This window comes from Oncorhynchus mykiss, chromosome 8, assembly GCF_013265735.2.
Source record: "Oncorhynchus mykiss isolate Arlee chromosome 8, USDA_OmykA_1.1, whole genome shotgun sequence".
NCBI classification, from domain to species: domain Eukaryota; kingdom Metazoa; phylum Chordata; class Actinopteri; order Salmoniformes; family Salmonidae; genus Oncorhynchus; species Oncorhynchus mykiss.
Window position 1 is genome coordinate 44,305,448 of NC_048572.1, and position 19,120 is coordinate 44,324,567.

At 44.2% G+C, this 19,120-nt stretch overlaps 1 protein-coding gene across 3 annotated transcripts in view; it reads right to left on the bottom strand.

Moving 5' to 3' along the window:
- efr3a (EFR3 homolog A (S. cerevisiae)) overlaps nucleotides 1-19,120 on the bottom strand; it is a 251,567-nt gene that overhangs the window by 120,455 nt on the left and 111,992 nt on the right. For all 3 annotated transcript variants that reach the window (XM_021612602.2, XM_021612601.2, XM_021612600.2), the window contains one exon: nucleotides 15,411-15,560. In XM_021612602.2, the coding sequence (XP_021468277.1) occupies nucleotides 15,411-15,560 (150 nt within the window). The remainder of the gene's footprint in view (nucleotides 1-15,410; nucleotides 15,561-19,120) is intronic.

A 19,120-nucleotide genomic window follows, 5' to 3' on the forward strand; every position in this document is an offset into this window, starting at 1 on the left:
ATGGAGGGGCAGAAAGAGAGAAAGGGAGGGGCAGAAAGAGAGAGACCAAGGGAGGGGGGGATAGGGGCAGAAAGAGAGAGAAAGCGGGGGGGAGGATAGGGGCAGAAAGAGAGAGACAAAGCGAGGAGGGCATAGGGGCAGAAAGAGAGAGACAAAGCGAGGGGGGCATAGGGGCAGAGAGAGAGAGACAAAGCGAGGGGGGGATAGGGGCATAAAGAGAGAGACAAAGCGAGGGGCAGAAAGAGAGAGACAAAGGGAGGGGCAGAAAGTGAGAGACAAAGGGAGGGGCAGAAAGAGAGAGACAAAGGGAGGGGCAGAAAGAGAGAGACAAAGGGAGGGGCAGAAAGAGAGAGACAAAAGGAGGGGCAGAAAGAGAGAGACCAAGGGAGGGGGGATAGGGGCAGAAAGAGAGAGACCAAGGGAGGGGGGGATAGGGGCAGAAAGAGAGACAAAGCGAGGGGGGCATAGGGGCAGAAAGAGAGAGACAAAGCGAGGGGGGCATAGGGGCAGAAAGAGAGAGACAAAGGGAGGGGCAGAAAGAGAGAGACAAAGGGAGGGGCAGAAAGAGAGAGACAAAGGGTGGGGCAGAAAGAGAGAGACCAAGGGAGGGGCAGAAAGAGACAGGCAAAGGGAGGGGCAGAAAGAGAGAGACAAAGGGTGGGGAAGAAAGAGAGAGACAAAGGGTGGGGCAGAAAGAGAGAGACCAAGGGAGGGGGGGTAGGGGAAGAAAGAGCGAGACAAAGCGAGGGGGGCATAGGGGCAGAAAGAGCGAGACAAAGGGTAGGGGGGTAGTGGCAGAAAGAGAGAGACCAAGGGTGGGGGGGTAGGGGCAGAAAGAGCGAGACGGGGGGGGGGGGGGCAGGGGCAGAAAGAGAGAGACAAAGGGAGGGGGGATAGGGGCAGAAAGAGAGAGAGAGATAATGCACTTTGAACCACTGAGAAAATACTATCCGTCTTGCAGCCTTGCGGCAGTCAAGGTGGTCCACAAGGTCGCTTACTTGATCCGTGGTGTGACACCATTTACAAAGAGGAAGCGACCGGCGCAACAGCAGAAATTAATTTGAGACAAAGAGCCATTCCCTCGCAGCCGACCATTAAACGGTAATCTGCAGTTCGAACAACAACAAAGCAGCTACTGTTCTGTTAAACAGCTGTGGGATGGGGCTGGAGAAATCAAATACATAGACTGAGCAAAGACATCAAAGACCAACAATGGAGTAAAACAAGCTTATATTTTGGGTTCTTATGGGGTATGACAGGCTCATGAGAAATGTATAAATTACAGTTATGACAAGCTCATGAGAAATTTATAAATTACAGTTATATTTTTTAAGATTCAATGGGTATACAGTGGGGCAAAAAAGTATTTAGTCAGCCACCAATTGTGCAAGTTCTCCTACTTAAGAAAATGAGAAAAAAAATGAAAAAAAATCCAGAAAATCACTTTGTAGGACTTTAAATGAATTTATTTGCAATATTGGATGATTAATGTGATGCATGAGCTACCTGATTCAATGAATGTAATTTAAGGTGCTCCAAAGCTTTTTACTTTCACTATTTATGTCATTTATCTTTGTTTCATAGTGTAGTGTCGTCTTCTTTTTTTTTGTTTAGTTACGTGATTTTTCAATTTGCAGTACGTTTGCCAATTGGTTGTGCAGCCAGACTTATTAGGCAGATGTTATGGACTGAGACGCAGCCCATGTAAAAAAAAACTGATATCTGTAGCCCAAACTGAGATTTGTATTATGTTACTAAGATTGATGCTATGGTGCGTCAATAGACTTAAGGATTAAAGCGGAGCTTCTTTCCCCATTCTGGTCAAGTCAAAGTTTTTCCCTGAGTAAAACAATTAACAGAATCAAATGTCCTTGACCAAACGCTTTCTACCAGGTATGTTTAGTTAGATCCCAAAAAGAACAAGCGATGCTGTTAAATTAAAAAGGCACAACATGGTTTGCAACGTAATGTAATAAGAAGCATTTTGAGTGTGTGCGTGCGCCTGTCTCCGTCTGTTCAGGCCAGATTTGATCCAACTAACATTGTTTAAATCAGTCTTTCTTTACACAACTACATATATTTCCTGTGTACACATGAGTCATGGGATGTTTTTGTGCCCACAGAGGGTCAGGGCCCTGAGCATCCTTTCTAAAGGACGACACCACAATTTGCATTAGCAATAGGCATTAGCGTCCACTTTTTCTCTCAACCCTGTTCTAGCTAGCAATCCTGAGTTTACTAATCAGCTGCAAGAGCAGGGCTGGACCAACACCAAAAAGCTCTCCAGGAGGATTGGATACCTCCCTAGGTGCACATGGCAAAGATTGAGCAACCCCACTCTTCTGTGGCCTCTACTGCTCATCATTGTAATGATCCCTAACTATTGACACCCCTATATTCAGAATCCTCATTATCATCACCATCCACATCATCCTATTCCTACACCTTGGTTCATGTAGCAATGGGACAAAAAGGTTAACCTTGTTGGTGATGAGGGTGAAGTCATTCTGATTGCATTGTCAATATCCTTTTTCAAGAAAAAGGTCTCCAAGACCCGTTGGTGAATGATGTTGATGATCCAGTATTAGCTAACCCAACCCAAGCAGCCTTGGTCGAGTCAATGGCAGTGATAAGTTGACAGCTGGGGCACAGTAGCTCAGCTGAGATCGTATCAATGTCTCCTTGTGGAGCTAATTTCTTCATGGGCTTCATATCGCACACCGCCGTAGCTCAGAGTCTATATGACACTATCAGCTTTGCATTCAGGTCACACTCTGGCACCACAAAGACCATTAAATGTATCAGATATCCTTCACCCTATGCTGGCAGGGTTTTGGTAGGCCGAGCCTTCTTTCCAATTTTTTTTTTACCACAGACCGACCGAAAGATAGTCAACCAGACATTGGGCAAGCGGCGGTTTTCGAGAGTATTGCATAAATGTCAGTGGATGTGACATTAAACGCGATGCCAGACCCAGCGTCCAATTTCAGCATACACAATAGCTTTGATGTGCTTCGCCTCTTTCAAATTACCCCCCCCCACCCCCCCCCCCCCCCCCCCCCCCAGACCAACCCTGAGCTGACCCCATGAGGTACATACATCTCCCACCTTCGACTGAACCGGGAGTGGGGGGCAACATATTTCTCCCCTGATCTGGAGGACAGTTATCTTCCTAAGAGCAGACTTGACAGTTTAATATCTCCGCCTTATGAGGGGCCAGGGAGGGAAGAAAGTCACCAGGGAGTATGGGGAATTATTATGGCCCACGGTGGCTTGAGAAATGCATCCTTACGTTCCTTTGTTGTTGAATTATTTTACAGAGTTGCCTAAGCAATGGGTACATTTCCCTCCTTTCTTCTTAAGTACAAACTTACATATACTGTATGTGGAATTATTTTAGAAAGACCCTACCTAGGATCATTTCGCTATTTGATTTAGAATTGTAATGGTAAAAAATATATACTCAAATTATTTGGTATATTAGCCCAAACAAAAGCATTGAATAACAGATTCACTACATGGAACAACAGATCTACAGGGAACATCTACAGGGAGATTGTTCTGACAAGTCCAATATATCGGAGATAAACTACATGACCAAAAGTATGTGGACACCTGCTCGTCAAACATCTCATTCCAAAATCATGGGCATTAATATGGAATTGGTCGCCCCTTTGCTGCTATAACAGCCTCCACTCTTCTGGGAAGGGTTTCCACTAGATGTTTGGACTTGCTTACATTCAGCCACAAGAGCATTAGTGAGGTTGGGCACTGATGTTGGGAGATTTGGCCTGGCTTGCATTCGGCGTTCTAATTCATCCCAAAGGTGTTCGATGGGGTTGAGGTCAGGGCTCTCTGCAGGCCAGTCAAGTTATTCCACACCAATCTCGACAAACCATTTGTCTCGACATCACTTTGTGCACAATGACATTGTCATGCTGAAATGGGAAATGACCTTCCTCAAACTGTTGGAAGCACAGAATCATAAAGAATATCATTGTATGCTGCAGCATTAAGATTTCCCTTCACCGGAATAAAGGGGCCTGCCCGAACCATGAAAAACAGCTCACCCACCAAACGTTACAGTTGGCCAAATGCATTGGGACAGGTAGTGTTTTCCTGGTATCCACCAAAACAAGGTTAGTTTGTCGAACTGCCAGATGGTGAGGCGTAATTCATCACTCCAGAGAACGCGTTTCCACTGTTCCAGAGTCCATTGGCGGTGCGAGTTACACCTCATTGGATTGAGCATGGTGATCTTAGGCTTGTGTGCGGCTGCTCGGCCATGGAAACCCATTTTATGAAGCTCCCGATGAACAGTTATTGTGCTGACATTGCATCAAGAGGCAGTTTGGAACTAGGTAGTGAGTGTTGGAACCGAGGACAAGCACTTCGGCCCTCGGCGGTCCCGTTCTGTGAAATTATGTGGCCTACCACTTTGTGGCTGAGTTGTTGCTTCTAGATGTTCCCACATCACAATAACAGCACTTACAGTTTACCAGGGCAGCTCTAGCAGGGCAGACATTTTAGGAACTTGTTGGAAAGGTGGCATCCTATGACGGTGCCACATTGAAAGTCACTGAGCTCTTAAGGCCATTCTACTGCCAATGGTTGTATATGGAGACTGCATGGGTGTGTGCTTGATTTTATACACCTTTCAACAACGGGTGTGGCTGAAATAGCCGAATACACTAACTTGAACGGGACTCACATACTTTTGTATACATTGTGTATATTAGAAAGATCATGAAACAGATTTTTCTGGACATGTATTTAACAATTTTTTTATTTATTTTTTACACTAAACAGTCTCCATATACAGCACCAGTCAAAAGTTTGGACACACGTACTCATTCCAGGGTTTTTCTTTTTCTAGTGAAGACATCAACACTATGAAATAACACATGTAATCATGAAGTAACCAAAAAAGGGATAAACAATCAAAGTAGCCACCCTTTGCCTTAACGACAGTTCTGCACACTCTTTGAATTCTCTTAACCAGCTTCAATAGGTAGTCACCTGGAATGCATTTCAATTAACAGGTGTCCCTTGTTGAAAGTTATTTTGTGAAATGTCTTTCCTTAATGCATTTGAGCCAATCAGTTGTGTTGTGACAAGGTAGGGGTGGTATACAGAAGATAGCCTTATTTGGTAAAATACCAAGTCCATATTATGTGGAGTTAACTGCACCTCAGATTGCAGTCCAAATAAATGATTCACAGAGTTCAAGTAACAGACATCTCAACATCCACTGTTCAGAGGAGACTGTGTGAATCAGGCCTTCATGGTCGAATTGCTGCAGAGAAACCACTACTAAAGGACACCAATAAGAAGAAGACTTGCTTGGGCTTAGAAACACGAGCAATGGACAATAGACCGGTGGAAATATGTCCTTTGGTCTGATGATTCCAAATTTGAGATTTTTGGTTCCAACTGCTGTGTCTTTGTGTGACGCAGAGTAGATGGACAGATTATCTCTGCATGTGTGGTTCCCACCGTGAAGCAAGGAGGTGGTGGTGTGATGGTCCTTTGCTGGAGACACTGTCTGTGATTTATTTAGAATTCAAGGCACACTTAACCAGCATGGCTACCATAGCATTCTGCAGCGATACTCCATCCCATTTGGTTTGCACCTAGTGGGACTATCATTCGTTTTTCAACAAGGAAATGACCCAAAACACAACTCCAGCTGGTGTAAGGGCTATTTGACCAAGAAGGAGTGTGATGCAGCATCAGATGGACCTGGCCTCCACAATCATCCGACCTCAACTAAGTTGAGATGGTTTGGGATGAGTTGGACCGCAGAGTGAAGGAACGCAGCCAACAAGTGCTCAGCATATGTGGGAACTCCTTCAAGACTGTTGGAAAATCAGAAGTTGGCAGATCGGCTGTACCGACTTCAGACGAGCCCAAAACCGAGAACACCATTGTGTTTGTGAGAGTCTCATCTTTCCATAATAGTTTGAAAGGCCAAACCGTTCGGACCCTACAGACGGTTTTCGAGATGTCTCATGGTCTGACAAACACCGCTCTAGCTCTGTCACCTTTCACCGCAGATGCGGAAGTTCTACATCGGCGGATATGGTGGATTGAGATGCATCAAAGGCAAAACCAGATATCTATAGCTTAAACTGAAATTTTTAAATGAGGATTTTTTTATTATACTAATTTGATTTCCGTTTTCAGATCCGTTTTGCCTTTGAGATCACAGTGAATAAAATTACATGACAGAGGGCACCTGATCCGACTGACTCCCCAATATGAGTGAGATGTCTTCAATTACATTTACTACCTCTCCCTTACAGAGTATGTAATACCTACATGTTTCAAGCAGACCAGCATAGTCCCTGTGCCCAAGAATGCCAAGGTAACCTGTCTAAATGACTATCGCCCCATAGCACTCACATCTGTAGCCATGTAATGCTTTGAAAGGCTGGTCATGGCTCACATTAATACCATAATCTCTGACACCCTAGACCCATTCGTATACCACCCCAACAGATCAACAGACGACACAATCTCTATTGCACTCCACACTGCCTTTTCCCACTTGGACAAAATAAAAACCTACGTGAGAATGCTGTTCTATCATTGTCCAAACACCCTAATACAGTCGTGAAGAGGGCCCGACAACGCCTATTTCCATTCAGGTGGATGAAAATATTTGGCATGGGCCCTCAGATTCTCAAAAATATCTATAGCTGAACCATTGAGAGCATCTTGACTGGCTTCATTACCGCTTGGTATGGTAACTGCTTAGCATTCAATCGCAAAACGCTACAGAGGGTAGTACATATGGCTCAGTACATCCTTAGGGCTGAGCACCCCACAATCCAGGACCTCTATACCAGGCGGTGTCAGCGGAAGGCCCTAAAAATTGACCAAGACTCAAGCCACCCAAGTTATAGATAGTTATCTCTGCTACCGCACAGCAAGCAGTACCAATGCACCAAGTCTGGAACCAAGGACCGTTAACAGCTTCTACCCCAAAGATATAAGACTGGTAAATATTTATTTATTTGAATAGTTAACTAAATAGCAACAACCCTTTTCGCACTATTTAATTTTACACATATGCTGCTGTTGTTTACTCTGTCACTTTATTCATAGTTATATGTACATATCTACCTGTTGTATATAGTCAAGTTATTGTTACTCATTGTGTATCTATTACTACATGTTTTACTTTTCTATTATTTCTCCATTTTCTTTCTCTCTGCATTGTTAGGAAGGGCCCATCAGTAAGCATTTCACTGTTAGTCCACACCTGTCGTTTACGAAGCATGTGATGATTACATTTGATTAGAGTTCTTTCAAATACATGTTTTGAAGTATCGCAATGGGATATGGCCAACTCCAATATCGCAGACATGTTCTCCGAAGCCAGGGTAGTTCCAAAAAAAGCATCCCTCAGAGGCTCCGACACAGGGGACAGTAGGCATCAATGAAGGTGCAGTGACATCCTTTCGGTAAAACCTCAAATGTAGCCCAACATGCCACATTGCATATCCCTTATAAAGAGAATCATTTGAACAGTGCCCAAGAGTCCTCAGGCCCTTCGGGGGCTGTAAACAGTTGCTATTACAAGCCAATATAATAGCCTCCACTATCCAATGGGATAGTCGTTGACGAGAGAGGAGCCTACCCTTGCATGGGGGCGCTGAAGAAATGTAGAGTTGGTCGCTCTTGCGTAAGGCTCTCATTCTGTCCAAGTAAATGTGCAACGTGAGTACTGGACAAACAGTGGAGAGGCTCTTATTCCATGTTAGTGAATGGCGGCGGGTGGAAAGCCACAAGCTCCAAGGGAAGACAATTATAATTATCGCTGACCATAGGCATAAAAGAAGGTTTAAGTTAACTTGGATGTACTCAGTGCAAACTGTAGGCACAAATGGTAGACTGGCAGTGCGTGAAGCTCACTCACTCTGCAGGCAGAAGGGCAATCAGCAAAGGGGTTTTGATGGAGAGATATTTCATCTCCACACCTTCCAGCAGCTTAAAAGGCTGCTGTGAAATAGCCTCAAGCAAAATAGGTCCCAAGACGGGGCTAAAGGCTTGGAGACTGGACGTAAGCGACGCGATCCCGACTGTGTTTTTGTCAAAGCCACTTCTCAAAAACATGCCACTTGTTTCCAAACAGTGAAAAAGGGGCTTTGGCACTCTGAACAGTCTCAGTGAGTGGAAAGCCTGTCGCATTCAGATTCATCCTCTCACAGGCTTGGCCCAGAGGGCCATGGTTTCTGGGTGAGGGTGAGAAATCTCTTTGTTAATTTGGGTCAGAAGTTCCCTGCGTAACAGTAGCTGCCAGGGCTTGTCAAAGTAAGAGACTGATCTTCGCTAACCAGAGCTTTCCTGGCCATCCTGGGACTACTAAGATGAGGGATAAGCCTCAGGCAGAGGGAAAAAAGCGTAGAGCAGCACCCTTGGCCAAAGGGTGAGCCAGTGCGTCTACCTCCAGTAGTACTGCTAGCGCAAAGAACAGCGGGCAGTTTCTCTCTTTGTGCGATGCATAGAGATCAATGGTGTTCAACCATATCTCTCCAAGATCTGGTTCACCACTTGGGGATGGGAGTCTCCAATCCCCGTATAGGGGATTCCCTATGGACAAGTCCGCTCCTATATTCAGTACGCCCAGGACATGAGTCGCGCATAGTGAGAGTGGGTGTGTTCTGCTCCACAGAATAATCTTGACAGAAAGTGCCACCCTGGGGGTTGATGTATGCCACCAGTCGTATTGTCTGTCCTGATCAGGATGTGATAATTCCTGAAGGGCTGAAAATATTTCAATGAAAGAAACACTGTCAGAAGTTTGAGGTAGTTTACATGAGTGGCAGAGCTGTCGGGACCAGAAACAAAGATCAAGGGGCTCTTCCAGTGACAGACAGCCGAGAGAAGGTTACCGTTAACTTTTTGATTGAGGTGATGTTGTGTACACAGACGTTGGGTAGATACCCAACGCTGGAAGTCTCTCATTCCCAGTAGACACAGTGGTACTGAGATGGAGGATGCCATCAACCCCAAGACTCAAAGATACGTTCTGAGCATAACAGGAGCACCCCCTGCGGAACTGTCGATAGTGTAGCCCGATAAAATAGATCCAGCTTGACGCTTAGGTATTCTATTCTCTATGTGGGCACCAAACAGCTCTTTTTCCTGTTGATCTTGAACCCTAACTCGGTGAAGTGGGTTAAGAGGGAAGCCGTGTCTCGTACTGCTTTGGTGGAGACTCTAAATTAGATTTTATTTAACTAGACAAGTCAGTTGAGAACAAATTCTTATTTACAATGGACGGCCTACCCAGGCCAAACCCTAATCCGTACGATGCTGGGCCAATTGTGTGCCTCCCTATGGGACTCCCAATCACAGCTGGTTGTGATACAGCCCAGGATCGAACAAGGTTCTGTAGTGACTCCTCTAGCACTGAGAAGCACTCTAGCACTGAGTGCCTTAGACCGCTGCGCCACTCGGGAGTTCTTATTCCCCTGATTCTCCGGGGCGCTACAGCCTCCTCCACACACTTGTTGAACATGCGGGGAGCTAGTGCTAGGCCGAAGGGGACACCGAGGTATTCATAGACTGTTCCCTGAATGGAAAAAATGAGAAACCTCCTGTGTGCTGGTATTACGTAAAAATAAGAGCCCTGTAGGTCGATTGAAGTGAACCAGTCGCCTTGACGAAAAGAGCGAGACAGCACGTTGACCATAGATTCGGGCTGGTCAAGTAAGTAAGCACATGGACCTTTTCAACATAGCTGTTGAGGGACCCATATGTCCAGAATGGGGTACATCCAAATTGTCGGTCTTCCACGGCTACTTCAAAAAGAGCAGAGGGGAGAGTTGTGGCATGGAGGTTTTAGTGAGCCCCTTCCATCTTCCCTGTGAGCGGACGCATAGGAATGAGCCGCTGCATGAGGGGTAGGGTTTTAGGAGCACAGATATGCCTCTACCTCATTCTGATGGAGGGAAAGTCTGTGCTGCACCCGAGAGGGACATGGCGTGAACTGTTGCTGTCCCTTTCTGCCGCTGGGGATGCAGGACGGGACCTTGAAGCGGCCGCAGCAAATTACCATTTCCCCCACTGTCTGCCTTTGTCTTGGACTGTGGGTTTGCAGCCTGGCGTTAGCAAACTGCCCTCTCCCTAATGCAGAGCCTTGGCTTGTAGAGGGGAGACCGGGTTGCCACGTACCCGGGTCTGCGAGGCAAGAGGTGCACAGGCTAGCCTTGAAGCAGTAGCTCTGTTTTTTTTTATTTTACCCCCCTTTTCGTGGTATCTAATTGTCTCATCACTACAACTCCCGTACAGGCTCGGGAGAGACGAAGGTCGAAAGCCATGCGTCCTCCGAAACACAACCCAACCAAGCCGCACTGCTTCTTAACACAGCGCGCATCCAACCCGGAAGCCAGCCGCACTGCGCCCGGCCCGCCACAGGAGTCGCTGGTGCGTGATGAGACAAGGATATTCCTACTGGCCTAACCCGGACGACGCTAGGCCAATTGTGCATCGCCCCACGGACCTCCCGGTCGCGACAGAGCCTGGGTGCGAACACAGAGTCTCTGGTGGCACAGCTAGCGCTGCGATGCAGTGCCCTAGACCACTGCACCACCCAGTAGAGCTGAATCTGTTTTTGAGTCTATTGGCCAGAGAACCTAGTAGGTCGGGATGGTCAAGTAAGTAAGCACAAAACAACTGAACGTTATGTGAACTATACAAGCTGAACTGGTGTGCTAGCTGTAGGCCGTCTGAGCATTTCGCCTAGCTTAGGTTAGCTGAGTCTACATTTAATCTGAGGTGAACTATATACGAGAGCTAAACTAGCAATTGCTAGACGGTGGTTAGCTAGCTAACTATGTGTTGATATATCTTTCAAAAAACAGCGCAGTAGAAAAGACTAACGTTAGCCACAAACTACAAAAATGCTGTTACTTTTCTCAACAATATTGATGCCCTGAATTTAGCAGGTGCTATCGACAGATCAGTTGGAAAAAGTCATTGACTACTTTCTGCACATGCCACGGTCAGTGTGAACCGGAGTGACTTGACAACGCTGGCCAAACAAGATGCAGTTACAAACAAAACTGAGTTTTGGTTCCAGTCTGCCATGAAGCGTTCTTCCATGTATATGGGTAAGAGTCTAGCTACATTTTCACATATTATATGTTTTCATTGCAAGTTAACGCGTACTGTTAGCTAGTGAATGTTAGCTTGCTAGCTAACATTATGTGTATGATCTGTGTAGTAATATTATTTGTATCAGAAATCCATTTGCATTACTATTTATTGCTAAATATTAGCTAGCTAACTTTGAACATTGTTGGTTAGCTCTTTAGCTACCTTCAGATTCATACTACAGCTAAGACAATGTTTACATTTGTAGTAGTACGAGTTGAGATTATGCTAGCTAGCTAAAGTACATGTCTAAACACCACTTCGCCAGATGATTACATGACCCTTCCAGTTAGCCAGATGTGTCTGGGGGTGATTACGGCAATCTATTGAACATTTCTAGACAATAGTGTCCCATCCACTTAGCTAGATGTGGCTGGGGGGTGGTTATAGCATTTCCTTCACATGACTCATCAATTTAGACAAGTGTGTCGGGCAAGCATCATCTAATAATTATACAATATCTTTTATCGTGTTATTTTTATCTGGACACTTTGTTTTTGATATAGCTCCTATGCAAGTAACCGTTTCACTGTACCATTTACACCTTCTGTAGCCTGCGTGTGTGACCAATAAACTTAGACATTTTTTATAAAGTGTGTTTATAGGTGAAGAACAACATGACCTGCACCAACGTCAGATTAGGATATAGGCCAAGGTCTAGATAGTGTATTTTTACCTGGAGTTTTTCCTTATTGTAGGCTACTACTTTTACCACTTTTAGTCTTGAAATCTAGTCTTGAAACATAGCCTCACATGTGAATCCTTAAAGAGATGGGTGGGGCTAAGGCTTAAGAGGTTGGGAACGGGTGTAGACATGAATGGGTGTAGACAAAGAAGAGCTCTCCAGTAGGTGTACCAAAACATTCAAGGGACATTTTCTCAAAAGTGGGGTCACAAGTTTATCAGCTTTCCAAGCAGAATTACTTTCCCACTGTTCCTCAACTGCAGTGTATGATATACAGTGTATGATATACTCTTATACAATGTAAAAAACACCATTTCAAATTTTGCTACATAAGACCGAATCGAGGCAGTTGGTCACAAATATAGTAGAAAGAGTAGAAAATGCAGAAAAGTAGAAAATGAATTTGTACTTCAACACAAAGAGACAAGAGCAGAGGTCCTACGTTCGGCAGCGTTAACCTTGCGATTCGCTTGAGAACATTTAAGCAGGATCAAGTCGTGCTGAGGGGAGATTCCGGAGCATAGTAAACTTCGCAAGGAAGGGAGCGAGAATAACCAGTGGGCGTGTGAGTGGCACCTTAATAAAACGGGAGGGGCTCACCTCATTCACCAGTCAACCGGTCTGTTTCTGACAGATGTTGTGCGATTGGTTCTTCCTAGTAGTGATCCGCCTACCGCGAATCCCATTGTGTTCCATAAAAAAATAGGATTTGAATGAACCTCTACTTCTGATCTTCTCTGCAGGTAAACTACACGATTCAAAAAGTATGCTAGCATGAATAACCTGTGCACATACAAAGATGGGTGTATCATGACTGCTCACTTTTATCTTGACCACATTGTGCAATGCAACAAATTCAAGAGAAAGGGGAGCAACCAATTTCCTTGGTTATACTGTGGTCACAGAAAAGCCATGTACTTTGTGAATACCATGTGATTGACAGGCGACGAGCTAAAAAGGTGCTGTAGAATGTGTTGTTTATCCCTCCCCACCTAGCCAGAAGTGTCATTACCTTCATAAGGCGGTAAACATGTGGCGAAACAATATTATTAAGAGACAAACACTGTTGTGGTAGATGTATCAAAACTGGAATTCCTCAGCATGCGGCAGTGCTCGTCTGCTGTTCTAAGAGAGCTCCATGTATAAGGACAGAAAAAAAAGTTGCACCAAAAATAGCTTTGTTCACATGGAAACGACCTGGAGGGAAGAAGAACAGAAAGAGAGAGGAGGCTAGAAAGAGAGGGGAGAAGGAGAGACTAGAGAGAGGAGAGAGAGAAAGGGAGCAAGAGAGAGATGTCTGTATTTTGCACCGGGGGATAGGAGGAGAGTAGAGGAGAGGAGGGTAAAGCTTTATCTCCACAAACCTGTCCTGTCTCATCAAGCCGAGCCGCCGCGTGTCAAGGTGTCTAAATCTTAATCTCCAGCATGGGCAAGAGCCTGGCTCAACGGCTACCTCCGGCTCCTCTCCTAACGGTTTCGCTGTATGAAATATCATCAAGCTATTCTCCTTTCTCCAGAAGAACTATGTCAATTCCCCATCGTCACTCATCCTCCTCGGGCTAATGGAAAATCTCAGGAGAGGGCCTGGGTCCCAAAGGGCAAACTATTCCCTATATAGTGTACTTCATTTGCCCAGGGCGCATAGGAAAGCCCCCATAGGGCCCTGGTCAAAAGCAATGCACAATATATGGAATAGGTTGCCATTTGGGACTCAATCTGAGACTGCGCGAGGCGTCTGGGGAGTTTGTAGTACACAATATTACCCATGCTACAGGCTCTGGCTGGGCCAGTCAAGAACATTCAGAGACTTGTCCCGAAGCCTTTCCTGCGCTGGCTTGGCTATGTGCTTAGGGTCATTGTCCTGTTGGAAGTTGAACCTTCACCCCCAAAATGAGGTCCTGAGCGCTCTGGAGCAGGTTTTCATCAAGGATCTCTGCACTTTGCTCCGTTCATCTTTCCCTCGATCGTGACTAGTTTCCCAGTCCCTGCCGTTGAAAAACATCCCCACAGAATGATGCTGCCACCACCATGCTTCACCGTAGGGATGGTGCCAGGTTTCCTCCAGACGTGACACATGGCATTCAGGCCAAAGAGTTCTTGGTTTCATCAGACCAGAGAATCTTGTTTCTTACGGTTTGAGTCCTTAAGGGGCCCTTTGGCAAACTCCAAGTGGACTGTCATGTGCCTTTAACTGAGGAGTGGCTTCAGTCTGGCCACTACTATAAAGGCCTGATAGGTGGAGTGCTGCAGAGATGGTTGCACCTGAGCTCAATTTTGAGTCTCATAGAAAAGGGTCTGAATAGTTAAGTAAAAAAGGTTTCTGTTTTTAATTTTTAATACATTTGCAAATACTTCTAAAAACCTGTTTTCACTTTGTCATTATGGTGTATTGTGTGTAGATTGATGAGGAAATAAAACACTTTAATACATTTTAGAATAAGGCTGTAATGTAACAAAATGTTAAAAAAGTCAAGGGGTCTGAATACTTTCCGAATGCACTGTACACAGCGGACAGATCATAGAAAGGTGCAGACGTAGATTCAGGGGGGTTCTTTTACAATTAAGAAAGAAGAGCGGTGGTGGATTACCACTTGGAAAGAGAGACAAAGGGAGAATAGAGAAATGGATGAAGGGGGTGTGAGAGAGAGGGGAAAGGGAGAAGGGACACATTTTCTTAGAGCTAGCTGATGTCTATTGAGAAGAAATATGTCAATTCAAACAGTCTTTAATTATAATATAAAAATGTCACTTAACAGAAGCTTTTAACCAAAGTGATGTACAGTACAGTGTGTGCATACACTTTCAATATGTGCATGTGATCCCTGTGGGAATTTTACTAGTGTCTATATAGTGTAAAAAGAGTGAAGATTCATGAAAAGTTAGCAATGGCCAGTGTTTTCCAGATTTTCCCATCGTCCTCAGACTGGAATTTAGGGCCCTTGATCTAAGCCTTATATTCTTATGGATAAACAGGTTCACCTTAAGAACTGGTTTCAAATATTATTTGTTGTCCCGGATGGATGGAGATTATAACAGAACATGGCCAAGATGTTCAAATGTTCATAAATGACCAGCATGGTCGAATATAATGATGTTTTACTGCTTTGTTCGTAAATAAACACTAAACAAATCAAATTTTATTTCTCACATGCGCCAAATACAAGTGTAGACCTTACTGTGAAATGCTTACTTACAAGCCCTTAATTCTATTTCTTGAACTGTATTGTTGGTTAAGAAAATATTCACTAAATAAACTAAAGTAAAAGGTCAAAAAATGCTTAAAACTGTCATTTAGATCTCATGGACAGTCAGTCCTTGCATCCATAGGTCTGTCTATGAATTTGAGAGTGGTTGCATTTTTCCAGCCCCATCCCTTAGCTGTTTGCCATATCTGTGGCCTGTTTGTTGTGATTTTAACTGCAGATGACTACTTTAAGTAGACAAGTTGCGACAGTCAGGACCACCTCCCAGGACTAATTGTTGATTTATTGATGTTAGTGCATAAATATATATTTCAATGTCTATGACTGCCATGTGTGTATATACATGTTTTAAGTACCTGTCTAGGTCCTCAGCATCCTGCATGTTGAACAGCATGGAGGGGATGAGTTTGTCCATGTGCTGGGGCTCCCAGATGATGGCCTGAAGCTCATCGTTCACCGTCTTCCTCACCACACCCTGCAGCCCTTTGATACCGGCCACACGGATCCTAAACAGGATACACACACACACTTTAAATACTATATTTGAAGGACTTAAACATTTCAAAGGTCACAGTTTATTGGGAAAGCATTCAGACACCTTCCCTTTTTCCACATTTCTGACACGTTTCAGGAAACTATGCGTATGTCGCAAGTCAACATTTGTTTTTTGGCAGAAATGCCTTCTGGAACGTGAACTTTCATGTGCCTCCATAACAAACAAGAATGGCCATTTGTAAATGAGAATAAATGTAAAATTACGAGACAAGTTTATTTAGCCGCGGAAAAGACTGGAACCTTCCCGCTAGCCATGATTGGCTGAGATAGATGGGCTGGACATGTCGAAAGATGAGTTTGGATTGGCCTGTGCGCTTCTATTTATTTATCCATTATTTTACCAGGTAAGTTGACTGAGAACACATTCTCATTTACAACAACGACCTGGGGAATAGTTACAGGGGAGAGGAGGGGGATGAATGAGCCAATTGTAAACTGGGGATTATAACATGAGTTGATCAGTATGTGTAGGCAATCCTTTCTAACACATCTTTGTTTGAAGATATCACATAGTAGAACAGCAAAAAAGTGTGGCTCTCCACTTTCTGGAGGGCCGAGATGTGAAATCAGGAATGGAATGCCCAGTGGAAGCAGAGTGTGATAGCTAAGGAACTGGAGAAGATTTGGCTGTTTAAATGCAAATATATAGAGGGAGTTGAATAGACAACACACAGAAGGCTGTTGTATAACAAACCGGTCTCCAGATTACATCTTCAAACTAAGGGCAACCATGGTATCCGTGACAGAGAGGGAGAAGAGTCCATCCATATGGGTAAAATAATCCAGCTAGCTACATTTTCAGATATAATACGTTTCTAATTTATCATAAAGTAATTTTCATTGCAAGTTAAAGCGTACTGTTAGCTAGCTAGCTAATGTTAGCTGGCTTGCTCGCTAGCTAGCTAACGTTACATGTATGATCTTTGTAGTAATATTACTTGTATCATTTGCATTGCTAGTTATAGCCTAATGTTAGATAGCTAGCTAACATTGAACCGGGTTGGTTAGCTACCTGCAGATTCATACAGGGTAGTATAAATCAGGATTATGGTTCATTGTTTAGCAAGCTAGCTACATGTCTAAACAAAAGACTCCACTATGCAAGTATCAATTTCACTACACCTTCTGTAACCTGTGCATGTGATAAATCAACTTTGATTTTATTTGATTTTCTATGTGTCTACCAGACGGTAATGTGAAGAACATGACCTGGACCAAAGTCAAATTAGGATATAATGTTAGGCCAACAAGACATAGTCCGAATAAAAAAAACTCTGGTAGAATGCCCTCATTTTCTTTCAACAAACTCACAACCGCAATATATTTTCTGTAATTGGCTCGCCATTAACTAGTAAATAATGATCTTCTTGTGAGTTTATTTTCCTGTCATAATGAAGACAAATTAGCTAAAGTGAAGAAGTTGTCAGCTATATGATATGGTCATTATTTGAACTGACTAGCCAGCTAGCGTAACATTAGCTAGATAGCTAAGATGCTAGAAACAAACCAAAACATTGTTTAGAAAGTTGCTAGATTGACATATACTGAATACATATTTAAACAGGTGGGTTAATTAATGGGTGTTAAAATACATTAGTTATGCTATTTTGGACAAACAGGCAGCCTGTAGTTTTTGTATTTATACTGTTTTATAACGAAAACGACAAGTTTGATGATGTTGGGCGACAATAGAATGTTCATGATGCAACTGCGACAACTATCGATAGATTGGTTTATACCACGTCTTCAGTCTTGAAATTTTGGGTTGTTTAGTACATGACATCACATGTGAATCCTTAAAGAAATGGGTGGGGCTAAGGCTTAAGAGGGTGTGAACGATGCTGAATGGTGTAGACAAAGAGCTCTCCAGTAGGGCCATTTTCTCAAAAGTGAGGTCCCAAGTTTATCAACTTCCAAAGCAGAATTACTTTCCCAATGTTCCCTAACTGTAGTGTATGATATACCATTATCTAGCTTTGAGTCTTTACTTTTATCCAATGTAAAAAACATTTCACATTTTTCTACATATCGAAATGTTGAAAGTGCGTAGGCGACAGAGAGAAACAAAATGGTGCAGTTTGTGCAGCCATGTGGCGGAGTGTGATGTGGGCACTGGGGTGTGAGAAGGTGGATCTGGGCAGGTGTGATGTCGATGTTTGTGTGTGTGTGTCTGTATGCTGTCATTTGATTGTGTATGTTTTGTATTGTTTAAAAACATTTTCTTAATGTGTTAAAAAAAGAACAAACCAAGACTGTTCTAATGGCAGGCTTGGTTGTAGCTAGATATTTCCGAGTCGTGTATGGGTCAATTTGAGCCTTTTCCTAACATTAATGTCCTTCTCCTAACCTGACACGCTAATTCTCCTAACCTGCAGTTTACATTATCCTAACCTGCTGTGAAAAGTCACATCTGCTAGTCAAAACCGGCAGACCTGCCCTGAGAACAGTGCAAGTATCCACTAATGCAATACATCTTGAATAAACTTAGACAGAAATCGAATTAACCTTAGCCAGAAATCTAAATGGCATTGAGGAGTACACCACATCTGTCATTGGCGTCATCAATAAGTGCATCGATGACGTCGTCCCCACAGTGACTGTACGTATCTACCCTAACCAGAAGCCATGGATTACAGGCAACATCCGCACTGAGCTAAAGACTAGAGCTGCTGCTTTCAATGAGTGGGACTCTAACCTGGAAGCTTATGACAAATCTCGCTATGCCCTCCAACGAACCATCAAACAGGCAAAGCATCAATACAGGACTAAGATCAAGTCGTACTACACCGGCTCTGACGGTCGTCAGATGTGGCAGGGCCTGCAAACCATTACAGACTACAAAGGGAAACACAGCTGAGAGCTGCCCAGTGACACGAGCCTACCTGACGAGCTAAACTACTTCTATGCTCGCTTCGAGGCAAGTAACACTGAGAATGCATGAGAGCATCAGCTGTGCCGGAAGACTGATCACGCTCTCCGCAGGCGATGTGAGTAAGACCTTTAGACAGGTCCACATTCACAAGGCCGCAGGGCCAGACGGACTACCAGGCCGTGTACTGCGAGCATGCGCTGACCAACTAGCAAGTGTCTTCACTGACATTTTCAACCTCTCCCTGTCCGAGACTGTGATACCAACCTGTTTTAAGCAGACCACCATAGAACGCCAAGGTAATCTGCCGACCCGTAGCACTTACATCTGTAGCCATTAAGTGCTTTGAAAGGCTGGTCATGGCTCACATCAACACCATTATCCCAGAAACCCTAGACCCACTCCAATTTGCATACCGCCCTAACAGATCCACACTGCCCTTTCCCACCTGGACAAAAGGAACACCTTTGTGAGATTGCTATTCATTGACTACAGCTCAGCATTCAACACCATAGTGCCCTCAAAGCTCACCAGTTAGCTAAGGACTCTGGGACTAAACACCTCCCTCTAAAACTAGATCCTGGACTTCCTGACGGGCTGCCCCCAGGTGGTAAGGTTAGGTAACAACACTTTTTTAAACAA